This window comes from Lactuca sativa, chromosome 5, assembly GCF_002870075.4.
Source record: "Lactuca sativa cultivar Salinas chromosome 5, Lsat_Salinas_v11, whole genome shotgun sequence".
Lineage (NCBI taxonomy): Eukaryota > Viridiplantae > Streptophyta > Magnoliopsida > Asterales > Asteraceae > Lactuca > Lactuca sativa.
The window spans coordinates 275482336-275506871 of record NC_056627.2 but is presented as its reverse complement, the minus strand read 5'-3'; the positions used below and the strand labels follow the sequence as shown (position 1 = coordinate 275506871).

Genomic DNA, 24536 nt, shown 5'->3' with positions numbered 1-24536 from the left:
GTCCGTTCGAATAATTTGATTGTTCTGAACCAATTTATTTATTTAGGAAGTCAAAACATGCAAAGTGAAACACAAGAATAATACTAATCCCATATGCCCCCACACTCTGGGTATAAATAAAACATTTTATTTAATCACCATATTGATTACAAAATTATTTGTTGTTTCGAGTAATCAACTTCTTACTTGAATTATTACTACACTTGTCCCATGTTCTCAGCATGCACACAATGTTTACCTACGGTCCTTACTTTGTGAAATAGATCAAATGAACACATTTCCAATCATACTCATTTCAAAAATCTCAATCCTTATCATAAGTATAAGAATATCAAATTCTTGTTACTTATGCTAGATTCTAACATTTTATGCAATGATTATTTCGTAAAGTCATAGCTCAAAATCATCAAGACTTGGCCAATCTCTATCAGATCCAATTCTATAGATATGATGTCTCTCACTCAAATTACATTCCTTTGAACATCCTTCTTGCATAAAAGTTTCTAATCTAGACATAGATTCCCAATATCCAACTCCCAATATGGAAACATTTCCATATTTGCCATATGACAATTCATTCTTAATAGAATCTTATCTATTCATAATAATGTCATCCAATACTATACTTCCAACTACTCACAAGCGACCAATCCTCAGCGAGCTTTGGATCGTCCTTTGATAGTTGTTTAATTATTTTAGTCAAAACGATTCTAGTCCTTTTTCCCTCTAAATGCGCTAGACATTTGGAAAATTTTAGAATGGTCAAATATAATAGCACTGGCAATCAATCCTATACCCAAAGCGTATGGGACACGATGCATAATGTCATACATAAAGATATGATACTCCATCAATCTTCTGCCATAATATTTTATGTGTCTCGTTCTTACAATTCGAACTATGAAGAGGGATACCGTAATCATAATTGAAATTTAAGAACACACTATGTATCCTTTAACTAAACTTATTAAAATTTCTCAATCTAAGCTTTAGATTTTGAAATGAAGTACAATATTCTCTCCCTTAATTATAGCAAAACAGCTTTTCAACCTTTACGACTTTGCAAAGTATAACTCTTGTTTTCTATAATTAATATTGCTAACTTGCAATACTTGCCTTAATAATCATACAAGCACAACATTTATGCTCCCACTATCATGATGATTATTATCATATAAGCATAACACTTATGCTCCCACTAGCTTTGACATGTTTTAGAAAACAACTGAACTTCCAGAAAACAATACTTATTGAATTTCTAATACATAATGCTTTGATAATCCTTTATCTAAGCTTCTTAAACTTATACACATTTGCCTTAGATAGCTCATATGTGTGTCTAAACAATTCAGACTAATTGTCAAATCTCACAATTCGAATTATGGAAAGGGATACTGTTACCATAATCGAATTCGAGAATACAATTTTCACAATCACTATCTTCTTAAAATCTCTCTTAGTGAAAGCATTTCCTCACAGTCATTTTCATGAAGGATGTAATCTTATGACACTTAGATTTTATGGTGTATGAGTTCCTATCCATGTAAATTTGCCAAAACCAAAGTTTGCGACAAATCCAAACTCATATGGACCGAACTTTCTTAATCTTGATTTTCTTGCCTTATGGTAACACGAGTGCCCACCATGTCTTCCAAGTAGTTAAGCAGCTCACCCTTTCTTATCAATGTACTTTTCATTGATCAAGATGCTTGCCTTTTATGCGTTCAAATGAGAACTCATAGAACTCACATGCAAAATTAACTCAACTGGAATGGCACAGAAACAAGATAGTGTCAACATGATAGGTTGTAAACCTCAAGTCGTGCGCTAGTGATGATTGATAAGGCTTATTCTTGATTAGTTCTTGAAACCTTTCAAGACCATTAAGACTCCCACTGAATCCTTGACATATAAGATTCTTTTGTCAATAAACATTTCTCGACAAACAAATATTCAAGAGTTAGTGTAGCTTTTATCAAAAATACTTCACAAAATTGGTCCTAGTTGGTCTTTGTCTTATCCAAGACATCACAACTTTCCAATTTCAAATGTACAAGAATAAGAAAACCTTTTCAAATTCCACATTTGATGAATGTTATAAACCTTCTTAAGACTTGTCACTCAATTCACAATCTTAACTCTAAGACTTGTTTTTGGAACGAAGTATGATTGACCTCTTGATTTAACCATTTCTTCAATTCTTGAATCCTCTTCTCAAACATACAATTGTACTAAGACTCACTTAGAGGATCAATTGAGATATGGTTCTTAATCATTAATACCTATCATAAAACATAATAAAAGGTACTCTCCCTTCTTAGAATAGAGAAACTTTTATCTTTCTGCCTACTTGATTTTTCTCATTCGTTCTGCTATTTATTGAAACTCTTTCAATCAATTGAGAATTACACTTAATCTTATAAGTATAATCATATTTACTAAACCTTTAGTAAATCATGACGAATATCTTTGTCACTCTTGTGGTGGACTTGATCAACACACAACCTTGTGTACTCGATCTCCTAGTCCTTTCACTTGACACTTTGTCAATGAATTAGTCTAATTTCCAAATATGAAATTTCTCATTCATCATCCAACCAAGTTGTATGATTCCAAGTTTCTGTCCAATTGAAACTTGGGGGATGAGAAAGTTTCTCTATTTGGTAAATTCTTGACATTTCCACAAATAACATAATTAAGAATCAAATCCATTATTGCTAATAATAGAAACCTTCAAACATCAATTTTTCATACACGCCATTGCAAGGATAAATAAATAATATAAAATCAAAATTTATTTTATCGCGGAAAAATTTGTCCTTACAATGCAATTCAATTGAAAAACTATGTTAATACATATTTCTTAGCAATCTTATTCTAACTTCAAGTAGTAGCTCAAGAATCTAATCTTCAAGTAATGCGATCGAAATCCATTTCTTCACGATTAGATTCCTTAAGCTTCCTCTCTTTTCTTCGATCCTACAAACATCGAAATGTAATCTTATCACATCATGTATTAAGAATCTAGAATAGGAACTTAAAAAAGTTGCTTAATGGATTTTACCTAAAGTAGAGCCATACGTTTTGACTCTCTCATCTCTTAGATCTCTTAGGTAAATAGGGCAGCTTCGTCTCCAATGCCCCTTCTTTTGGCAATAGAAGCAAATGGACTCTTTTGGAATGGCACAAGGAACTATCTCAGAATTTACCTTTTCCAGGATCTCCAATGTCACCATTTTCAATGTCCATTGAAGTTTGGGAGTTTGATTCACCAGACAAATTTGCTCGACCAGCTCGCCAAATCATTGCTGATTCAGTATTTATAAGCAAATAGGTCAAATCAATGAGGGTCACATCATGATCCATCATATAGTACTCTAGTCAATAGCCAACTTACCTGAAATCTCGACACCCAACATCCTTAACCTATCAATGTGTGACTTCATCTCTAAGACGTGTACACACATAGGTTTCCCATGTTTACTTGCCAAAAGGACTTGAGTGAGCTTGAACTTTTCAAGCCTTCAAACTTGTGGGTTAGGGATAATAATTGGAGGAGGTGGAGGAAGTGAAGCATGATCTCTTGTTCCCCGATCGAATCGTGGAATATCATCTTCATGTGGAAAGCTTGTTCCACGGGATTTGAGAGGACCATAGTTGTCATACTTTGACATCTACAAAATGGGAGAAAATTCAAGTTAAGTTGATTAGGATCCTCGATGTGACACCCAAATGAAACATAGAGGCTAGGATCCAACACAATACTCTACAACCTAGAAGAGGGATACCGTAATCCAGTTGCAGAATATTTGAAGGTAGGTAAATGACGATTTACCAATTTCCACCATGAAAAACGAAAAAGAAATTTAAGTTTTAAATCTATTGAAAATTCCTAGATCTTTTGAGATTCATTGAACATTTCAATGGCATGTTTAAATCTCGATATGCCCCTCGATTTGTGAATGGGATGCCGAGGATCACAAAACAGGGTGTGAATAACCATGCAAACTTACATGGTGCCCCCAATGTTACAGTCACCTATTCGATGTGCCGGTTAACCACACACGCTCCACCGAACTATGACAAACAATGAGTCACCCTTTGCTACCTTTTCTTAGAACCATTTAGTGTGCCGGTTAACCACACACGCTCCACTAATGTCTTCGCAAGGGCACAAAGTGTAATTTCATGGAATTGCATCAATTCACTTTTTCCTAAAGTAACTAAGATTGGGAATTTTGTAAAACATTTAGTTACTTTATACTTCATTATACTTTTAATGGAAAGGGTTTCTGTCCTATCCTACCCGTTCGGCTAACGACCCTCCACTAGTCAAGAGTGCGGTGGGTAAGAGTGGATACCCATTCAATCGCCATTTTATAGGCAATTTCCTTAAACACCCCTTATAGACCAGCTTCGTGAATGAGGCCTACTAACGGTAAGACTGACTCTTTACTCATATATATAATATTAGACTTTTAATGTTACATATATATAGTATATGGTGTATTTTACACTTTTAAAATACTAGGTGGTCTAATTTAATAAATTATACTTTTAATTTAATTAAATGTAAACCAAAACTTTATGGGTTTATTAAATCTCTTTTAATTATACACCTTAATTAATTAATAAAACCATAAGGGTGTGATTTGAACTTTTCAAAACAATACTAGGGTTTTAGAATTTAACATTTCTAAATTAAACTTTTAATCAACTTTTACATTCCAAAACTTGAGGGCAAGTTTTGAAACATTTCAAAACATTAGGGTTTAACTTATTTAAATTTCAAAACCAAAACTTGTAAGTTCAAATTTAAACTATAAAACCTAAAGGGATTAATTTGAAACTTTTCCAAACTTTGTCAAGAATATTCTAGATCACAAAATTCAAATAAGGCAATTAACAATTAATTGGTGGTTATCTAATTTGACCTAGTCCAAATTCTTGCAAGATAATTCACCAAATAATTCAAATAATTAAATCTAATCTTATAAGGAAATAATTATCTAACTAATATGAAGTTATCTTTAATTTTGGCAAAGATAATCACCCAATATCATAAAAATCTGATTTATATCAATAAAAAATGTTTTGGTAACTATCCCACAGCCAAAAGAGCACAAAATCCCGATTTTCCCTCTTTCTGAACAGCTGACTCGACGAGTCAGGCATGGACTCGGTGAGTTAGCCCCCTGAAACCCTAAATTTCGATCTTTAAGCAAGGATAATTCACAATAGCATCAAATACATCAAACAAACAGCCATGGCTCTGATGCCACTGTTGGGTTATTAGCAAAACATCATTCCCATGGTATACATGTAAACCCTAATAACTTTTGGATCCAGTTTGTCTAATGAACATGCAATTGAATATCCAAAGCTATAAACCCTAAATTTAGCATACAATTAATCATATTAACATATGAAAGGGTTTTAGATCTTACCTTGATTGTTATGTAGCAATAACAATCTCAAATCCTCCTTGTAATGGCCTTAGAAAGCTTAGAGTCACAAGTGTCACTCCTCTAATGGCTCACAAACACCAAGAGCAAGAGGATGAAGAATGATAAGAGAGGCGGCACCAAAAACATGTGGAAACCCTAAGGGATTAGTTGGCCACATTTTTGGTGCCCTAGGGCTCCTTAAATAGTGAGGCTATTAGGGTTATCTAACAACGAAACCCTAATTTGACTGCTTAGGCCCTAAGCAACCCATGGAATGCATCCTTAGAGGCCTTGGATGATATCTAATGGGTTTCCCCATAGAATTAGTCCACTCCATCCTTTATGGAGTCCATTAGCCCAATATTCAACTATCGCACAAGTGACAGTTCTAGTCCCCTTTATTTAATTAATATCTTTTAGCCACAAAATCAATTCTTATTGATTATTAACTAATATTAATTAAACAATATGATTTCTCCATTAATATATTATTATTACAATATATTAATAAATCATAATTACTCCTCTCTCTCCATAATTCATCCTATCAAGTTGCTTTGGTGAAGGCAACCCAAAAGGACCATGCACCATCGGGTCAAGTACATACCAAAATCGTTACAGACTTAGACACTAATCCAACGGTTCTTTATATCCACGCGTAGGTGAGATTATGCTCTACAACTCTCATTTAGATTCTATCGGCTAATTTTGACTTTAACTTTTATTATGTTATTCTTATTAGGCCGAACAGAAAACCCCGTTAGAAATTCATAACTCCTTTATCTGACGTCCGTTTTCATCTGTCATTTTACCGTTGCATTACTATCGACGAGATCTTTGATTCTCGTTTAGATTGTTTCGGCTAGAACCCACTCGATCTCATATTCGAACTTTGGGCTGCATATTGCTAAGTCGAAACTTCGAAAAATCATAACTTCCTCATACGAAGTCAGATTTAGACGTTCTTTTTATGCACACTCTCGGTTTAACGTATTCTACGACTTTTGTTTGGATCACTAAGGATAAATATCGTGCAATCGTAAATTCACCATATACATCACACCGTTTCGTACCGGTTCTGTCGCGAAACTTTGACAGGTCATAACTTCTTCGTTATAACTCGGATTTTGGCATTCTTTATATGTTCGGAAACCTCGCCACGACTACTACAACCTAGTTAAGATTATTCATTCTAAATAATGTTTTATCTTAAGTCACTTATGATACTTATCGTCTCTAAATTGACTAGCCCGGATCTACGGGCGTTACAATTATCTCCTCCTTAGGATGATTACGTCCCAGAATCATCAACGAAAATAGGGCTTGTATAATGATTTCATACGTTATCTTTCCATCCTAAGTATTAATCGTAATTTCTATGTTCCTTCGAATGAGTATCTAACTCTTGGACTTCTTAACCGTAGGCGATGCTAAATCTTGCATCTGCTCTTCGTACTATGTTGGACTTTCAATCGTAACCTACGAGTTACAAAATAAATCCTTATTGAGGACTCCTTCTTCTTCTTAGGATAAGTACTTTCCCTTATCTATTGTAACAGATCGATGGGTCATGCTCTAATGATCTCTCATCGTATGATGCAACGCTTAGACTCAAGTCTCTTAGAGTCAAATTCCAGAATGGAATACACCTTCATTGATATAATCACATTTTAGCATGTAGCATTTCTAGCTACAAGCTTCTTTAACAACGAGCGCGATGCTATTGATCGCATTGATTTCAATCTTCTGAATTAAGTCAGATGTTACATCGAACTTGGTTCTCCGAACCACATAACAAACTCATCATAGTCGGACTCAATTTGATATGACCACTAGGGTCAGATTATCAATCATCTTGTTAGTCATTACCAAAACAATGGTGACGACATACTTGAATAAAAAACGGAATCAATCACTAGCTTCTTGGTAACCTTGTAACTTTCCCTGATCCAAGCGTGAGTCATGTGCTTCCAGTAGTATAGATCTCTACTACTATTCACACCTACTCATACTCGTCCCAAGTATTGTCTCGCAGTCTCCAAGTCCTAAAATCATAAAACAATTTAACACATACGAATGTGTCCAAATAATCATAGAAATTTTACTAGACTCTACTAGGACTTCTTCCATGCGTATCTTCAATCATCAATTCTATTTCAGCTCGGTTGGTGATGGAAATTCCAGACGATGGGACAACTTCAAGAATTGCACCAATCGTTCCATCATCCTGCCAATCGAAGGTATACTTCAGACGTACCGTACTCCTCTAAACGTTCCATTATTTTATCAGACATATTCTAAGGCAAGATAACACCTTCGATATCATCCGATAGGTGTCATTCAACACATCTGATAACAAAACTAGGGTTTATATTAATTCTTCAAACTATTACACAAAAGTTCAAGTTCACCCTATACTATGCCTCTAATAGGCTACACTTCCTGATACTAGCTATACCTTGATACGAAGTCTTCATCCTTGATTCCTCGCATTGTCATCTGCTTCGTCAAGGATCATTTAAAATGCTTCTGCCTTTGGCTATGGCAGTGCATTTGGTTTTGCTCCCTCATTCTTCTTCAGGTAGTCCCTAGATAAATTCCCTTCTTCTTGGCATTCATAGCACACCCTCTTTTTGGATACACACTTGATGGTGTAATGCCCTGTCTTTCCACATATGTAACAAATCACCTCTTCGTCACATCTCTCATAATGCTTCAGTGGTACATTTGGATTTGTAGCTTCTTCCCTCTTTGGGCAGTCCTGCTTGAAGTTCCCTTCCTCATTACATTCGTAACATACCCTTTCGTTGAATGAACATTCGTCAGCGTAATGACCATGCTTTCCACACTTAAAACATGTCAGCTCCTCGCCACTTTTTCTAGAGTTTTTCTTTTTGCATTTCCTGCACCATTTTTCTTTACCTCCTCTTTTTCTAGACTTCGAGAACATGTTGCTCTTGTTAGACCTTGAAGACCCCTCAAATTTCCTCTCCTTGCCAACTTCAACCTTGTTGGCAATACTACCATTGATCACTTCTTCGACTGACTTAGCAACCCTGATAGTTATCTCATGAGTAGGTGCCTGGTGTATTGGCACAGTAAGTTCGTCCTTACTTTGTTGAAGTACACGTTTTGTTTCTTCCATCTTATGATCCAACATCATTCACACCATTACGTATACTCCTGCCATCGTGATTGGCTCAGGTGCGGCTGTTAGCTCTGGTGCACTCCTAATCACTTGTGGCTCAGGCTGCGGGTTGTTGTTTCCCAATCCACTTTGTGTGCTTACCATTTCGATCTATACACCAAATTATGCGAATTTCGATCTCTATCATGATAGACATTCAAATCATCCTTATCACTGCGAAACATTTACATGCTAGTTCTAATATCGTAGTCGTACTCCTAGAATCCTAAACACATAAGATTTCCAGATCCGGTCGGCAACAGACCATAGATCCGAACAAACAATTTCATATATGGCAAACATATAGAATTTAGCACATAAAAGCATTTTAGGCATATTTCCAAAAATTTACTCGTGCTCGTGTCTAAAATATGGTAGACACGCATCTCACAATCATCACTTAGCATTCTAAGTTTAAGTCTAGAAATCCTACAAATTCCTAGTTCGCTTAAACTAATGCTCTGATATCAACTATGACATCCCCAATTTCACACCCAGAAAAGAACGATTTGTTTATGCTTTGTTTTAAAATCAGAGTAATCTTTTAAAGAAAACAGTTGCAGAATTTGTTCTCAAACAGAATGTACTTTTCATTAAATAATAAAACATCGGGATGTCATGTTCCGATACAGACCAAAAGCATAAACAATACCATATAGGCCTTACAACATTTATTTATATCTAATGGCCTATAATCCAAAATCCCTCATCATCGTCCAACTATGCTCTTTTTTTCCACTACCTGTCATACATAAAAACTGAGTGGGTCAGGCTTGGGAGTCTGGTGAGCAGTAGGGTTTTCAACCCACAATAAAATATTATATTATATTTAATCATCACAAAATCAACCCAATTACCCACCCCATTGTCTTTTTTTTATTTCTTAAAGATTACCCTACGAATCAACTATTCCTCTTTCATATATTCCTAAGGATTATTCTAAGGAATCGGCACGAAATCCATCGTTGCCAGGGTTTTCTCAACAAACACTATATCCGTAGTTACCACGCGCTAACTCCATAGTCGCCGGGGTTTATCTCGTTTATTGACAGTATTGGTTCCGAGACTCTTCTAGCAATACATATCAATGGGTTTTTAGAGTACACCGGTGATCATCAAGTCCACAACACCTACAAGTTGCGAACTTGCTAGTGTTCCACAGGACTGTCTAGAATAGCCTATGGTTGTCATCCTTACTTTGCTGAATGACATGGGCCATCGTTTGGGTAAAGGTTTCACTCGTTTTTCACCTGTCACCCTCATCTCATGATCTATATCATCTTTCATCTCATCCTCAAACTCATCTTTCATCACACACCAACTATTTCATCTACCCATGTTATACCCAACATATTTGTATATATAAATTACATATATAGTTTACATCATTTAAAAACCTGTATAAAACATTCATTCAACAACCATATCAAGTAAACAAACAACGTATAAACACATAGCACGTATTTCATAGCAAATACTTCATATCTATGCGGTAAAAGAAAGTAACTACACACTCACATGATAATACGATGACCGGACAACACTATGGCTCTAAATGTAGTATTCTTCGGTGAAACTGTGATCTCTTCACATACCGGGCTTCTCGCGGGCAGAACTTCGGCTCGGAAACCCTTTTCTTCTCGGGATCTTCGGAGCTTCGGGACTCGCTTCGGGTCTCGGGATGATGTCGAGGCTTCGAGGGTACTTTAAGAGGTCTAGAGAGGGTATCGGGAGTGAGAGGGGGGGGGGGGGGGGAATTAGCAACCATGGCCGGCTGCCCTTCAACTTCTATTTATAGGGCTGAAATTTTATGCTCACGTTGTGAGCCACTGTGCTCACGTCGTGAGCTCGATGTCATGGCGTTCGTCATCAGGCCACCTTCCCTGGAAGATGTCTATCTCCTGCTCACGTCGTGAGCCACCATACTCACGTCGTGAGCTTTGACACAGGGGTTGAAGTTCGTGCCCTGAACTTCAGAAATTCATATCTTTCGCATATGAGCTCCGTTTTCGACGTTCTTTACATCCACACGTAGGTGAGATTATGCTCTACAACTCTCATTTAGACTTCGTTGGCTAATTTTGATTTTAACTTTAATTATACTATTCTTAGTTGGCGAGGACAGGAAAACTCCATTAAAAATATATAACTCCTTTATCTGACATTCGTTTTCGTCTGTCTTTTTACCGTTGCGTTACTATCGACGAGATCTTCGATTCTCGTTTAGATTGTTTCGGCTAGAACCCACTCGATCTCATATTCGAACTTTTGGCTACATACTGCTAAGTCGAAACTTCAAAAAATCATAACTTCCTCATACGAAGTTAGATTTAGACGTTCTTTTTATGCACACTCTCGGTTTAACGTATTCTACGACTTTCGTTTGGATCACTAAGGCTAAATATCGTTCAATCGTAAATTCACCATTTACATCACACCGTTTCGTACCGAATCTGTCGCGAAACTTCAACAGGTCATAACTTCTTCGTTATAACTCGGATTTCGGCATTCTTTATATATTCGGAAACCTCGCCACGACCACTACAACCTGGTTACGATTATTCATTCTAAATAATCTTTTATCAAAAGTCACTTTTGATGTTTATCGTCTCTAAATTGACTTTCCCGGATCTACGGGCGTTACAATTAAAATATCATTAATCTTATCCAAATATGACACATGTCATCATTTTACATGGGTAAGAAGATAAGTATGAAGAAAAGGTGGGAGAATATTTAATTTCTTTTAAAATTTAGGTTAGGATGTGAAGAGAAGAGCGTATTCTAGCGAGAAACAGAAGAGACGAAGTTCAATGAGTGTTTCTAAATTCGTTCCTAATTTTAAGACATAAGATTCGTGATTTATTGTGATACGATAGATTGTTTCAAAATTTAGTTCTTGGTTTTAAGTTATTCAAGAAAGAATTATATTTTAATTTCAAGGTGTATAAAGTTGTCGTGTTACAAGAATAAACTCTAGAAAGGATACGTGTCATTTCAAGAAGAGTCTTATTAGGATTGTATAGATATAGATATATAGATTATAGAATTTTTTACAAATTTATTATTACAAAATTTATTTCTTATGATCTATAACTTTTTATTTCCATGAAATTTATTATTACAAAATTTATTTCTTATGATCTATAACTTTTTATTTCCATCATTTTTATGCCTTTCATTAATTCATTTCTATGGTACCCTTAGTTATAGGGGTGGAATTGGTATGGTACCGACTTTTTTTTTCAAACCGCGTACCGTACCAACTATAGTTGGTAGGAGAATTTAACTACTAGTACCATACCAACTATACTTGCTACCGGTTTATTTGGCTACCAAAAAAATTGGTTGGTACATATTGGTACTGGTATATACCAAATGTTTTAACTAATTTTTATATTTGAAGAGTTTGACACATGATTAACTATATTAGGCTTCACATTGTAATCATCATCCAACCTAACGGTTAGAAAAATTTTCATAATCGAAAACAAATTAAACAAAAAAAATTGTCATTGATGTTTAGCACCTTTTATATGCATATAAAATAAAATAACTATCATGCACAATACAAAGTAAATGTATTCAACTATGACGTTATATAGTAACTATACCTGTCTTAATTGTAAACATTATATATAAAGAATTAACAAAAAAAAATATATACTAGTCTAAGAAGTGATTAGTTAATTGTTTTTTATTTTCTTGTTTTAAGTAATATACAAGTAATCGAGTAATGTATACGTAATGCCAAACTTGCTACTCTTAATTGAAACATAAAAATGTGATAATTAATATTTCATATATATATATATATATATATATATATATATATATATATATATATATATATATATATATATATATAGAGAGAGAGAGAGAGAGAGTTAGGTTCAAATGTTTTCACTATTTATTGTGTGCCCGTATGATTAATTCTGGACCAATCATTTTAGTTATTTTAAGAAAGTAATTAATGTATTTTAAATGCTAAAGATGTAATTAATACGTATTATATCTTCAACATGTAATATGCATTAATTACTTTCTTAAAATAACTAAAATGATTGGTCCAGAATCAGTCATACGGACACACAATAGATAGTGAAAACAAAATAACCTAACCCTATATATATATATATATATATATATATATATATATATATATATATATATATATATATATATATATATATATATATATATATATATGAATTGGTTGGTACGGTACAACTGTGGTATTCAAAATTTTATATTGTTACTGTATCAAATTTACTTAATTGGTATGGTAATACCGACCAAACGTATTTACATTTTGTTCGGTACAAAATACATTGTTTGCAGCGTTACCTAGTACCACCGTCCACCAAAAGTGTTGATATTCCCGTCGGCGGCGACTCGACTTGTATTTTCTTATTGCAGCGCTCTCTCAGGTTCCTCCCCCACTCCCTCATCCGTTTTTTTTTTTTTTTTTTTTTTTTTTTTTTTTTGTTTCTCGTATTCGGGTGGAATTGATTTCTGTTTGTTGGAAACTAGGCTTATTCAATCATGATTGAAATTAACGAGCTTGCTATTTAGTTACTCACTTACTCTATAAAGTGTTAATCTTGGGTATATGTATATGATGAAGCCTGATCAATTATTTGGTCGAATGCCTTATGCCCCCAAACTGTTTGTAGAAATGCCACCTTGATTATCAATAGTGCGTTCACGTAGAATCAAGAGTCGAAAACCACATCGCAACTACAAAATCAATATGTTTAAGCAAAAGAATTCACAACTACAATTAACAATTACTGCAAATACCGTTATAATTTAGGTCATTAGGTGTTGTAATGATGTAAATCTTATGTGTAGGAAGAAGAAAGATGAATGCTTACAAAGCATGTGCTCCAATCGCATGGAGTCCCAACCTGTACATAACTCTAGTGAGGGGCATTCCAGGAACACGAAAACTTCACAGGCGTACCTTAGAAGCATTGCGTCTTGGGAAATGCAACAGAACTGTCATGCGATGGAATACTCCTACTCTCAGAGGAATGCTTCAACAGGTTTTCAAACATCTACCAGTTTCATCAAAATATCACTTCTTCTTACTTTCTGAATTAACAAATCTAGTCCTTAACACAGGTTAAAAGATTGGTTGTAATCGAGACTGAAGAAATGTTCAAAGCACGCAAACAAGAACAAGAAAAGCATTGTGCACTTCGTCCACCTTTGATTGTCACGCATCTTCCAACACCTGCAAGTGCTTGAAATTACGCATATGATATGAAAGAGACTCCATTGTTTCTTGAAGATATTATATCTTTCTTCTTTTCTAGTCATTGAAATAGTTCATAATGTACCATTTTCGTGATATTTTTTTAGTAGAGAATGGTTTCTTACTTCCTTATCCTATATACATTATATGCTATTTCACTATTCGGCTTCTTTCTTTACAATAACGCTTACATCTTTGATTCATTTCCTATATGGCTATATGTCATCAATCCTTCTTGTCTCAATCTCATTTTCATAATGCTGTGATTTATACTGGTGTCTAGATGCCAAGATTAAAAACCCAAAAAAGTTAAACACTCCTAGAATTGCAAGCATCCAGTAGAAGTTATTCAACTCCCCTTGATCCAAATTGTTCTTGAGCCACCTCTCATGAGTTGCCATATTAGTCAATGACACCAACAAACTACTCACAAAAAACCCCATAGCTAAAGTAGTCTGAAACAGACCTGTACTCATTGACTTCATCTTCTCAGGTGCTTCAGTGATGAAAAACTCAAGTTGACCAACATAAGCAAAAGCTTCACCAGCACCCACCAAGAAAAACTGAGGCACTAACCAAAAAGCATTCGTTTTGACACCATTTTTCATGTCTGATTTCCTTCTTATCTCACAAATGGCAGCAGCCACCATTCCTGCTACTGAAAACACAAGGCCAATTCCAATTCTTTGAAGACTTGTGAGACCTTTTGGATAATTTGTGATCCTTTTAGCAAAAGGAACAATTAGCCTTTCGTTAAGGGAGGTAAATAGGAGAATGGATATGAAGAGGAAGAAGGAGAATGATCCTGGAGGGATGTTGAATCTTCCATGTTTTCTGTTCATGATGTTTGCTTGTTCTACTGTGAAAGTGTTCATCTGAGAGTAAATTGTCCAGAAGAGGATCCCTGTTGACCATATTGGGATTAGGTTTATAACCATTTTGACTTCTTCAACTTCAGTTACACTTGAAACTATCCATAAATCTTCATTTGCTTCATTTGTTGCCATTATTGCAGCCTTGTCAAGGCACCTATATATAATATACCACCACATAATTTATAAATTCATAGATGATTATAAATTCTTCTTCCTTTTAAAATTTTATTTACCTGAGTTTCTCAGTATGTTGAACTTTTGAGGAATCATAGCCATTCAATAAACTAGGATGATTAGGGTAAGGCAATCTCCTATTCTTCATAGCTAAAAACACAACTCTCCATATAACACTCAAAGGGCTCCCTTTTGGTTTTTTATACCGATAAAACCGGGTCCCACACAACAGCAAAAAGACAGCTATACCCATAGTCCCAGCAGACACCCCATACCCCACTCCCCAACCCTTTTTATCTTGTAAATAAACCATTACAGTCACTGCAAAAAGAGATCCAACACTGATACAGAAATAAAACCTGTTGAAAAAGTAAACCATTTTCTTTTCATCTTCAGGTGTTGACTTGTCAAACTGGTCAGACCCAAACCCTGAGACATTTGACTTTATCCCACCACCACCCAGTGCCACCGTGTAAAGTGCTATGTAGAGCATCGCCAGTTGACTTCCGGTGGCTTCTATGCATTTCCACCCGCCTGAGGTCTCACATGATGGCGGCTTCAGGCGTTGGATGGTGGTTGCTAGTGTCAGTAACACCATACCCTGGTTCAAAATTCAAATTCAATTCAACATAGGGGGTGTTTGTTAAAAATTTTAGTTAATGATGTTAATGGAATGTAAGGGTAAAATGGTCATTTGGAAACTTACGAGAGCACAAATAAATGAAAAGATGAGGATGGCTAAGAAACGGCCGATTTTAGCATCTGCTATGAATCCTCCAAAAAGGGCAAGAAGATTGAGAGTGCCCATGAAGTTTGAGACAATATTTGCAGATTTTGAGGAAGAAAGATGCAAAGATCCATGGAGATATGTTACTAAATTCATTGATATCCCTATCACACAGATTCTCTCTGAGAGTTCAGTGCCTAAAATCAGTCCAGCTGCAACCCATCCACCTGTGTTGGACATGTCAGCAGGATTCCCTTTGAAATCTACACATTCTTCTTCTTTCTCATTCTCATTCGTAGAAGTAGAACAAACCTGCTAAAATGGTAAATTTAAACATGAATTAGTAATAGTATCAACTATCAAGTATGAATATGATAAGTGAAGACTTACCATTTTTGGAATGTGTGTGTGAAATTGAGAGGGAGGAAGATATGAAATTATGAGGTGATGGTTTAACACTTTCACTCTAATTTATAGAAATTAAGACCATCTTTTTCGAAAGTCATCTTTTATTGAATTATTGACATAATGTGTGCTTTGATCTATTGATATCATGCGAGGGGTATTTTTGTCTTTTAAGCATCTAGGTGTTGTGTGGTTAGAGAAGTTGGAAGTAGGTTGTTATACTGAACATTTGGGTATTGATATCATGTGAAGGGTCTTTGTGTCTCTTTACCTTGTATGTGAGAATGCATGAGATTGTCATTGGAATCTACACAAAATATTATTTTACAGATTAGTGTAATAGCACGAGGTGTTGATAAATGACATATATACCCTTGGTCGATAGAAATTAAATTAGAAGATAGTTTTGTAATAGATAATTAGGGTTTAAGGTTGTTGCTCGTTTACAAACTACCTTCTCTTCTTTTTTTTTTTAAACAATACAAAATTGTAATGTGAAGTAATAGTATTTTGCAATATATGATTACAACTAGTTTAGTAAAAATGATATGTATATGATGATGTATATGCAAACTTATTTTTGAAAAGGTAGATATTGCAACTTGTAAGTGATACGTGTTAAAATTGTTATATTTCATTATTGGTTTAACCTTCTAATATAAATCATAAGGCAAATAGAACAAATGCGGCATATGCGTATTAGAACAAAATATGAGAAAGCATGTTCAAGTATATGTAAATGCATAATGCACTGTCATCTAATTAAATAACTAATGTATTTTTTGTTTTATTGTTTTGGTTTAGTTTGAATACAAAACGCAAACACTCCACTTTGAGCAAGTTTGTAACCCAAGTTTATTTTATGACAATTAATACATATATCTTAATTTAGTTTGTAAGAATTTTCTTTTATTTATATTTCATTATATCAAATGTCACCAAGCAACTATCGGAGGTTTGGATGTGTTTTCTTAATGTGAAATAAGAATAGGATACCCATGGGGAACAAATTGATAAAAGATACTTATGTCATCTTACATTTATTTTTATAAAAGATGTTTTGTCACAACAATTTCGTACATTCTTCTTTCTCATTATATTAAAATTCATTTTCTTTGAAAGATATCCTATCTCGGATTTTCCTAACAGTTCATGTTACATGGTTTCCACTTTCCACTTTCATCCCAAACTCAATTCCTTATTCAATTTAAGGTTCGTCTTTGAAATTTTAGGATGAAAAAAACATGTTCTTATAAATTAAGATAAATTAGGAGATAAAGAAGCAAATGGGTGCTAGATTATACAATGAAAAGAGGAATATATATATATATATATATATATATATATATATATATATATATATATATATATATATATATATATATATATATATATATATATATATATATATATATATATATATATATATGTTCAAGTTCATTTGAGACCATTCTAATTTTGTGAGACCGTGATACCAAATCTAAAAATAATTTTAAAATGCAAAATAAAGGGAAAAATCCAAAAAATTCTTTTTTTCAAATATTATTTTCGGAACTTGAATTAACTAAAAGAAATTAAAAATAAATAAATAAGGTCTCGTGTTTTTTTTTGAAAAATACGTGAAATATTCTAATAGAATATTACACTGACATATTCTCAAAAATAATTTTAAAATGCAAAATAAATGGAAAAATCTAAAAATTCTTTTTTTAAATATTATTTTCGGAACTTGAATTAACTAAAAAAAATTTTAAAAAATAAAAAAAAAATCCATTTTTTTTGAAAAATACGTGAAATATTCTAATAGAATATTACACTGTACATATTCTAAAAAATAATTTTAAAATGCAAAATAAATGGAAAAATCCAAAAACAAAAATTTAAATATTATTTTCGGAATTTGAATTAACTAAAAAAAATAAATAAAAAATAAAAAATGTGTCTCACGGTCTCACAAAATTATGCCGTCTCACATGAACCTAACCCTATATATATATATATATATATATATATATATATATATATATATATATATATATATATATATATATATATATATAGCTAGATTCAAATGTGGATTGACATCTATTGCGTGGACGTGTAAATATACTATTCTGTGATAATTACAAAGAAAATATGTTGTTTGATAATATGAATACGTTTAATATTATATAATTATTTTAATTATTAAGCATTTTCACTAATTAAATCGTCTATAAGGTTATTATACATTTATTATTATTATTCTCATTCTGTCATAATGTTATCAGGATGTTTATTGAGTCGTATTCTGTAAGAATTAAAATAAATAAAAAAACGATGAATGAGAACAAAAATGAATTAAGTGAGAATACATTAAAATAACAATAGTTCTGTGCGATTGAACGTATTCACATTACTAAACAACATATTCTCTTAATAATTTTCATAAAATAGCATTATGCACACGTCCACACAATAGTTGTCCATCCACATTATAACCTAGCCATATATATATATATATATATATATATATATATATATATATATATATATATATATATATATATATATATATATATATATATATATATATATATAGAAACAGGATCGGGTGACGGCTCTTTTTAAAGTGAGGACTCTTTAAAAAATTTGAAAACAAAAATTTTAAAAATACAAATCATAAAATCGAGCATAGATCTATGTCCGGGAGAAAAAAATTGGAAAAAAAATCGAATAATTAAAATTGAATCATGGATTATAATGATGCAAAATTAAAAATTAAGAATCACTAATCAATTTTAATTATGCAAAAAAATTCAATTTTTTTTCTCCCGAACATAGATCTATGCTCGATTTTATGATTTGTATTCTTTTCGATTTTTTTTCAATTTTTTTAAGGTGTCTTCACGAGTCCCCAATTTAAAATGAGTTCTCAAGAATCGGACCATATATATATATATATATATATATATATATATATATATATATATATATATATATATATATATATATATATATGTTTGTGTGTGTGTGTGTGAGAGAGAGAGAGAAGTAACATGAAAAATAAATAAAAAATCAAATTAAAATGGTAAAAAGATAAATATTTATTTTGAACCAAAGTTTTTTGAACTTTGAAAACAATCAAGTTATGATAAACATTAGGAGATAAAAGAAGCAAATTGGTAAAATATTAGAGAAAATGACGTAGAATAGTAACGAACTATCATTTTTGTTTATATTTATTTATTTTTTGTATATTATTTACCATTGACCTTGTTTTTGTGTTCACAAAATACCATTATGACCGGCTATTATAGGTTAAGCCGGTCAAGATGAATTTTTGAAACATCCTAAAAACACAATCTGAAAATTTCGTTTAATTTAATAATAAAAAACCATAGTCGATAAACCTCATATAAAAATCATAAGAAATGTATCTCAAAATATTATAACAATTGTCAAGTATATCAGAGTATAAACATCCCAGGCTGAACAAATGGTGTGTGCACTGCAATCTTCCCGAGCTCCTCTTTTGAAAACTGAGTACCTGAAACCAAAACTGAAAGCTGTAAGCACGAAGCTTAGTGAGTATCCCCAAACTACCACATACCATACAATAACATATAAAGTGTAACACCGTAAATTTTCAAAACAAATTTTTCATTTTCAAAACAATCATTTTTCACAAAATAACATCAACATATTGTTTCAAATGTATTTATCACAAAGACATCTCCCCAGAATCCAAAACATAAACTCCTCAAGTGTGTACGGATCATGCCGGCGCCTTCCCGCGCTCATCATTGGTACCTGAAACACATCACACAACAACTGTAAGCATAAATGCTTAGTGAGTTCCCCAAATATACCGCATACAACACATACGCCACTCAAGGCTATAATATGACCCTTCGGTCGATATGTCTCAACGGGACCCTTCAGTCCTGTAGCTCGTTGGACCCTCTGGTCCGATCATAGCTCGTTGGGCCCTCCGACCCGGTCTGTATCGTTGGACCCTTCGGTTCGGTCTATAACAACATACACATAACACATAGCACATAATCTCATACATAACACATAAGATGCTCTGGTCTACACAATATACCACTCTAGGTAAGTATAGTGAGAAGATTCACCTCGATGTCTCGGTAAATATCTGTCTCGGAATAAATGTGATATAGCCTCCGCCTAATCACACAAAGTAATACACTCATAAATACAACTGCACTCAACCCTAAAAGTCAACAAGGTCAACGGTCAACTTTGACCGGACTCAGTGAGTGCACTAGGGCGACTCGGCGAGTCTATAGGTGCCCACTGACTCTCTTGGATCCTCTCTTGACACGCCGAGTACCTCCCAGACTCGACGAGTTCCACCTGGCATGAATCGCGGGGCCACCACGACTCAACTCGCCGAGTCTCAAGAACAACTCGGCGAGTTCCGGCTTGACTCAGTTCCCCCGACTCACCCTCACTCACTGAGTCGTTCCCTCAACTCGACAAGACCACTCACTGAGTGGTTACGGGCAAACTTCATACTACTCGCCGAGTTTGTTCTTCAGACTCGGCGAGTTCATGCCATGCATAAACTCAAACCCACTTCTGAGGTCAGATCTGTTCCATACCATCATAGATCTGGCCTCCCCAAGCATGATAATCACGTAAAGTCCAAACCTTGATGCTCAAACAACATCTATTTGCTCTTATATGATGTTTTAGCCCCATATCTCATAACCCTTGGTCAAAACTCCCATGAATCCTCATAAAGCTTAAGGAATAAAGCTTCTCTGGACCTCTATGGATCCCATTTCAAGCCTCATCACAAATAGGGACGAAATGGACATCAAATCTAACCAACAAAGGGGTCAAGAAACCCTAAACCCCCATGTTCATCATAACAACAGAAAGGGAGCCAAAATATTACCTCCAAAGTGATGCTCTGAGCTCCAAATTCGAAGGATGTCCACCTCCCTTGCCTCCTCTTAGCTAGAACCTCCTTTGCCTTGCCAAACAATGCTTCAAATGTTAACAATGGCCTCCTCTCTCTCCCAAAATGCTCAAGATCTCTTTAGGGTTTCTCTCTGGGGTTGGTGGCCGCAAATGACGGCCATAAGCCCCTTTAAATAGGTCTCAAACCCTGGAAATTAGGGTTTCATTAAACAGAGTGGACTCGCCAAGTCCAAACGCGAACCCGTGTGCAAAACCGCGATCCTACTCGGCGAGTTTAGACTCCAACTCACCGAGTCTCCTCACATCACCCAAAAATAAAAGAATAAAAATAATACCTGGGAATTCGGGTGTTACATAAAGCACATACTGGGCCTTGCCCACTGTATCGGACCGAAGTCCGGAACTAACCAGGGCCTTGCCCTTTGCATCGGACCGAAGTTCGGAACTGCATCGGACCGAAGTCCGGAAACAAACCAGGGCCTTGCCCTCTGCATCAGACCAAAGTCCGGAAACTGCATCGAACCGAAGTCCGGAACTGACTGAACATAACATAGCATAAACATATCAACTAGCATAAACACATATACTGCATTGGACCAGGGTCCGGAACACATAATACAAAACATGCTTGAATCACAAAGACATCAAGCAATCTAACTACTGCATCGGACCGAGGTTTGGAACTATTGCTAACTAAACGGGTCGGCATTGTGGCCGTACACCTGTTCCTACTGGAAGGAAACTCACCTCACACTGCCGAAGTCCCGATGACTCAATCCTACACTGCTGAATTCCCGCAGACTCGACCCCAGCTGCTAGATGACAGATTCCCGATCTGTCAACATCAAAATAACACCCAATTAATAATTAGGTTCCACTACATAACTATAATTACATACTTTGGATAATTACTACATTACCCCAATCTTGGCTTACCCAAGCCCAAGGTCCAATCCGTAGGCCCAAAGTCAACTAGGGATCAAAGCCCAACATATTACCTAATTTTCCAAATTGGGCCCAAACCTCTACATGGGCTTCCCTTAAGGCCCAATTGTCCAGTCCAGTCCAACATGCCTCATTCTAAGCGCCCAAGTGAAACTAGGGTTTCACATAAAATGACAATTAGGGTTAAGTGTTTCTCACTTAACCCATTAAAAGCTTAATCCACTAAGGACTTAATCCATTAAGTCCATTATTGCTTAGATTAATTTCTGCCAATGATTATTATTTAATATTTCACTTATTAAATAATTCTCGTGTGCATGTCCCGATAACTTCTCAAAATTAGGTTTTTCTCACTTAGCCCATTAAGGACTTAATCCATGAATTCCTTTACCCCACTAGATAAATGGCATGGAATAATTTGGGCTTAATTCACAATCCAATCCCAATGGCCCACAAGTGGGCCCAATAAGTCTAAGGCCCACTACTCATAATTAGGGTTTTCCACCCAAACATGGCCCAATATGCCCAAAATAACTCTTTAAGCTCATTAAGGTTTTGCTAGGGCAATTAGGGTTTGCTAGTGGGGCACCACCCACTACCACCTCGGGTAGTGGTGGTCAACGGCAACACACGGCAGCGGCCACCACCTTACGGTGGTGGTTATTATTTTCATTATTCATTGCTAATTACAGATACAATGCTTGAACCCAAAAGTACACACACACACACGGACTAACATAATACACACAACCACCCTAGTGGTGGCCAGTGGTGGAGGGTGGCAGTGGCTTTATCCAGCCAAACAACCACCTACAACCTTATGAAAACCAACACAACAGGTCTACTAAGATACACACCCAAACACAAACTCATAGCAGCGACTGGTGGTGTCAATATCTGCCAGAAGGCGGCAAAAGGAGGCTTATACGGCGGCAAGAAGGTAATGGCCACCATGGGGCTGCCATGGTGGTTCCCACACTTTTCCGGCCAACAGCAAGCAGGCGCACACACATGGAGACGAGCTGAGCAAGGGAAAGCACCCTAATCACAGCTACCCTTGTGGCGGCTCATGGCGGTCGGAAGAAAAGAAGCGATGAAACAGCCTCCTCATGGTTGAACAGGCGATGGCGGCGGCAGCTAGCTGCACTCACGACGACAGATGGCGAGCAACAGCAGCGAGATTAGCATCCACAGCGGCGGCGCCAATGACCGGGAAAGAGTGTCAGCCGCAACAGGAGAACGTCCAACGACAGGGGTGGTCTTCAACGAGAACGACAACAGCGCCTCCACGGTGCTTATACGACTGGCCAGCGTGGTTCTTCCCCCTCTATACGCTACGTCCGGTGATTTGGCTTCACCAGTTTCCGTCTTCACGGCGGCTAGGAGATTGCGACGGCTAGAAGAGAGGTGAGGCAAGGGTGGCTGCTGGAGGATCTCCAATGATGGCGGCTGCCTTCATGAGCTAAGGTTAGAGTCACCGGGTGAAGGGTCTTTTATACCCTAATCCCATAAATAAGTTTCCCATATTGGCATATGAGATCCCTCCTTCTTCTTTTCTTTCAAATAAGCTCATATTTTACACTTTTAACCCTGTCTTCAGAAATCTTTACAACTGAATCCAAAACTTACCTTTTAAGCCTTGAGCCCATAAATTTCTTTCATAATAGGTCCCTAAATCACCAATAAACCCTTAAGCCTTCAAATCTCTTCAATTTAAGTCCCGAATGTACACTTTTAACCCTCGACTTTCAAAATTCTTCACAACTTAGTCTGGGACTTACATTTATTAATTTATTTAAATAAACGGGGTGTTACAATTTTCCCCCCAATATATAAATTTTCTAGAGAATATATGAATATTCAGATGAAGCCATAAACACTATGAATAATTTAAACACATTTTTCATGTCTGCTAAAATTTGAACTTCATTCCAACATTAGATCGAGCTGAAAAAGATAACATGGCTACATGAAAAACATACAAGAAATCGGTGGGGTTCTAAGATCAAATATGGAAAATCAAACACTAATATGAACAGTTTAGAAACCCTAAAATTGAATATGGAAATCTTTGGGTTCTTGGTTCGTTCTTGTTCTTTGAACGATCTCAGAAATCCTAGAAAATCGAAAATTGAACCCTTAAATTTGAAAGATTCAAGAAATCCTAGGTTCGTGTTCATGGAATGCAACCTAAAATCAAAAACCTAGGTTCATGTTCTTATTCTTAGAACAATTTCAAAAACCATAGAAATCAATAATAAAAGTTGATGAACAACATGAACTCAAAGTTGCCCTAGAAATCGAAAATCGAAGTTGATGAATAACCTGAACTCAAAGAGCCAAGAACTCACTGGAGAAGGTGACTTAAGTGTCGTCGGAGATGCCAAAGCCGTAGGAAACTTTTTACAACATGGCGTAATGATATTTTGTAAACATCAAAAACAAGTTCAGTACTTGTAGAGAATGTACAAAAAATGACTAACAAAAACAATAGTTTCTTACATTTACGAGTCATTTTCCCAAAATATTCTATGAGAGACATAGGAATATATTTGTCAAGCAATATGTGATAAATATATAAAAA

At 35.2% G+C, this 24536-nt stretch overlaps 2 protein-coding genes across 2 annotated transcripts; one reads left to right on the top strand and one right to left on the bottom strand.

Annotated features, from left to right (window-relative positions):
- The first annotated feature begins 12911 nt into the window (after positions 1–12911).
- Positions 12912–14055, top strand: LOC111898546 (uncharacterized). Its single transcript, XM_023894446.2, has 3 exons — positions 12912–13064; positions 13489–13682; positions 13762–14055. The coding sequence occupies exons 2-3, from the start codon at positions 13500–13502 to the stop codon at positions 13885–13887; spliced, it is 309 nt and encodes a 102-aa protein (XP_023750214.1). The 5' UTR covers positions 12912–13064; positions 13489–13499; the 3' UTR covers positions 13888–14055.
- LOC111898545 (protein NRT1/ PTR FAMILY 6.4) lies at positions 14047–22906 on the bottom strand. Its single transcript, XM_023894445.2, has 4 exons — positions 22781–22906; positions 15650–15982; positions 15003–15544; positions 14047–14923 (listed from the first exon to the last, which is right to left on the bottom strand). Exons 1-4 carry the CDS (start codon positions 22904–22906, stop codon positions 14110–14112), a joined length of 1815 nt encoding a protein of 604 aa, XP_023750213.2. The 3' UTR covers positions 14047–14109.
- Positions 22907–24536: the final 1630 nt, after the last annotated feature.

What these genes read in the sequence shown, in the direction of transcription:
- LOC111898546 (XM_023894446.2), top strand. Translation starts at nt 13,500, where the DNA reads ATGAATGCTTACAAAGCATGTGCTCCAATCGCATGGAGTCCCAACCTG. An exon ending in TCAGAGGAATGCTTCAACAG is followed by an intron (nt 13,683 to 13,761) that starts GTTTTCAAACAT and finishes TCCTTAACACAG; the next exon opens with GTTAAAAGATTGGTTGTAAT.
- LOC111898545 (XM_023894445.2), bottom strand. Translation starts at nt 22,906, where the DNA reads ATGGTGGCCATTACCTTCTTGCCGCCGTATAAGCCTCCTTTTGCCGCC. An exon ending in TTAGTAGACCTGTTGTGTTG is followed by an intron (nt 15,983 to 22,780) that starts GTTTTCATAAGG and finishes CCATTTTAGCAG; the next exon opens with GTTTGTTCTACTTCTACGAA. An exon ending in CAACATACTGAGAAACTCAG is followed by an intron (nt 14,924 to 15,002) that starts GTAAATAAAATT and finishes TATTATATATAG; the next exon opens with GTGCCTTGACAAGGCTGCAA.